Source organism: Sesamum indicum, unplaced genomic scaffold (assembly GCF_000512975.1).
Source record: "Sesamum indicum cultivar Zhongzhi No. 13 unplaced genomic scaffold, S_indicum_v1.0 scaffold00155, whole genome shotgun sequence".
NCBI classification, from domain to species: Eukaryota; Viridiplantae; Streptophyta; class Magnoliopsida; order Lamiales; family Pedaliaceae; genus Sesamum; species Sesamum indicum.
This window is the reverse complement of record NW_011628063.1, coordinates 217951-221642: the sequence shown is the minus strand read 5'-3', so window position 1 is coordinate 221642 and position 3692 is coordinate 217951. Positions and strand designations below refer to the sequence as shown.

General features: G+C 33.3%; 1 protein-coding gene across 1 annotated transcript in view; it reads right to left on the bottom strand.

Annotated features, from left to right (window-relative positions):
• The window catches only part of LOC105179393, a gene marked incomplete in the record, with an annotated part of 4208 nt that extends 2450 nt beyond the window's left edge, over positions 1–1758 (bottom strand). The window contains 2 exon segments of the mRNA XM_011103005.2: positions 1164–1274; positions 1599–1758. Of these exon segments, the coding sequence (XP_011101307.1) occupies positions 1164–1193 (30 nt within the window).
• Between the last annotated feature and the right edge of the window lie 1934 nt (positions 1759–3692).

The following is a 3692-nucleotide window of genomic DNA, read 5'->3' as shown; positions in this document are numbered from 1 at the left end:
GCTACAGCAACCCTGAATGAAGTCACCAAGAACATTTATTTCATATTTAAATTTGGCGACAAAACAGAAAGGACTAGGTGATTCAGAGAATAAGAACAAATGAAAAGAAGCTGGGGGACAGAATTTATTGTGTATGTCTTGATTTTAATCAAGAACTAGGATCCTCCATAAGATATTTGACATAAACTGTACACAAGATATCATCAGGTCATTAAGATATCTGTCATATATCTATTAGAAACAGGATGAAAGTGCAAGTGAAAATATGAAGGTCGAAGAACCTCTAAAATTTCACAGACCAAAACTTTATGATCTTCTATCTCAAGCTATGTAGCTCCATTTGAGTAATCATCAGATGCAAGTAAGAGATTGAGGATCAGAGAACTAGGGAGCTAATTCAGAATGGTCGGTATTCTTTGGAAATTGAAGCCAGCAGAGAACTGAAGCATGGAATTTCATGGAATATCCATCAAGGACTGGAACTTCTCTCTGAGGAGGGTGGGTTCAGAAAGACCATAGAAAAACAAGTAGAGTTACCAGTGGCATATTCAAGAGTCAGTTAAAGAAGCAGCCACTGGAAGAGAATTGTCTGAGATGGCTTGTGAATGTTTTTGGCTTGTGAATATTTTGGTATAGTTGACAGAACAATGAAGGAAATAAAGCAACTGATGTAAATGAAAATCTAAACAGAGAAGCAGCCAAGAAATACGCAGAATGTTATTGAAAATGTGAGTGTTCAATAAATGAATTCAGAGATCTACATTTATAGAGTGGGTGAAAGAAAATCAATGCTGCTTACCCATGAAAAGCATAGGGTAGAGTTATGACGATTGTCATATAATATTACATAAAGCTACTAACTATACCAGAAAATTTAAGTTACATACCGTTTACCATCGTAATGAGTAGATATGTTAAATCTTGGAAGGTCAAAGTTGGTCAAGATGAAGTCAAGATTAAGACCATCTAGCACCTCAATCAAAAACCTAAAGTGAGCTTTCTAATTCTACAAATAGGATAATCTCTACCTCTTATTGCATCCACAATCATTTACATACCAAATAACCAAACTCCATGATTTGCGTACTCTTGGAGTGAAAATATTTGCGCTGCACATCTTTAGCATTTATAACTGAAATAAAGAGACAGACAGTCATCATTACCTTCAAGTGGTTTGTTGCGAATGCCATCATCTACACCAAATGCACACTAACATTTCCCACTGAATTCACATTTGCTCCAAAGTAGTGAACCCAGAAAAGAAAAACTTGAACCTGTTGTTGTCAGGTGAGAAGAATTTATCGAATCAAGACATTCATAAAATTAAAAGCATAAATTCATAAAACAACAATTCCTCCTTCAAAAGGTAAAATCCCAAGACTACTATTCCAATACAACAAAAGCAACTTCCAAAAGCTCCCTCCTGCAAATCACTCAGCACAGTTCCTTTCCGACTTGGGGCAAACAATAATTCTCAAAATTAGCAAGACCACCACCACCAGTCATCCGAAAACCCAAATTACACAAAAACATGCGCAGACAGCATAAATATACCTACAGAGAGAGAGAGAGAGAGAGAGCTGGTGATTGTCGCTTACCATGAAGTCTGAGAGGCGTTGCAGCAAATGATGATGAATACGAGGATATCTGGTTTCAGAGTGGAGAGATAGACTTAGCAGCAGAAAGAGAGAGGATTGGGATAAAGAGAAGGGAACAAAAACTGTGAAATTAGGGCTTTTTGAGGAGAATTATTTAGAATATTATGTTTAAAAGTTTCTTATTCTGGGAAGAAAAAAAACAAAAAGAAAAGAAATTTGTGTATATATTGGTGGCTCTGCCTCACGTCTATCTTAATACAGTATTTGAGTTGTAATATTTTGTTTATTTTTATATGTATGTATGTATCTTCTAATACCTCAAAATGTTAAACACATCATATCATACCATACGTTTATCATATTGTGCGTGTATCGTCGGCCGAACTTAAACTCAAATTATACTAAAAAAAATTGGGTACGGCTTGGATCTAACCCATTTGAGACTCAATAATTTTTTTTTCTTTTATTTTCTTTTACAACATGTTTAAAAAATTAAAAGTTTTCGAATTCTAAATTTACATTCAAGTCAAATAATGTATGTTATTAAATTAATTAGTAGTGAATTTTCATGATCTGTCCGTCGATAAACTAAAACTAATTACTTAAATTTCAATATGTTCAATTTGAGAAATTTAGATAATGAACTTGATTTTGTCTTAATAACGGATTGATATTAATAAAATTTTAAATAAGAATCTTAAACATATCCAAATAATAAAGTAATAATATTAATTTATTATGAAGTCGAGACAAGCTCAAAATAAAAATGAAGACATAAGATTTGGTAAAAGTTAATGAAATTAAGTATAATATATCTATTTTCATCTAGGTCTCTTAATTATCATTTGAATTTACATTTGCATTCAACTTTGATTTGATGAATTTAATCATTTGAGTTCAAACAAATTTTATTTATCTTAATTTGATCACTAAAATTAAGTTTCTAAATGTCAAGTTAAGTTTGCTTAATTTGATCACTAAAATTAATTTTGAACAATTAAGGAATAACATGAAAAGCTCTAGCATATTTGGTCAAAATTTCAATAAGTAACTAATATAAATAAAATATGTAAGAAAATAATTTTATACTATTTAAATTTTTTAAATGATAAATAAATTTAGCCGATCAATTTACTAAAAATTTACAGATGCAATAATTTTAAACTAGAATAGAGAAACAACTTTGGACTTACTATATCAATACCCATGAATATTTTAAAGTACTAAGCCATTACTTATACTAACGAGTATTTTAAAGTATTAGATCCTACTCATCCATTCATTTAATTTCACGAGTGTAGATCAGGAGAGGGCCTTTCATACATTGGATAGGAGTATGGATCTCAAAGTTAAGTTTTGAGTATGGTAGAATAATACCTTAGTCATTGACAAGCCTAAATCCAACCCAACCCACACAGTCCTAAATGCATCATCTACACGAATCGACTCACCTCCACCAATACCTACACCCAAACCTCTAATCCAAATTCAACTTAAGCAACACCAATAAACAAATTCATTTTTATGAGCAAACCAGTAAATAAAAAAAAAGCTTTTGCAAAAAGGCATAGAGAATCCGCAAATCAGTGGACAATAAAAAGACAGACCAAGCACAAAGGTCCAGACAAAATATGGAATAGAAGCTACGATCGGCACATTCGACTTCCATCTTTGCCTGCTATACAGGGGCACACATCCAACTGATGCACAAACTGTAGCACTTGCTAAAGTTAAAAGATCGCAACCGCGTAACAGTTTTATCAAAATGAATTACAATAATAGAATTGGTTATCGCGTCTGATATCTTTGATCTAACACAACACATCCCTCAATGGTGTGCCCTAACCTGGCTCCCTAATCCTGCTCAATGCACGTGTCACCAGTCAACAGATACTAGCTGAAAGTTGAGACATAGATCATATCTAAGCGGGTGAATACTTGGATATACACCTAATCAAGCAAAGACAATGAATATGGAAGATTGGATTCAGCAGATGAAAAGGTACTCGAATCTGACTTCTCGATCAATCCCGACCAGGGTCTACATGGACCCCACCACGCCTGTAAAAATTTCCTCCACGTTTCGAATGGCTC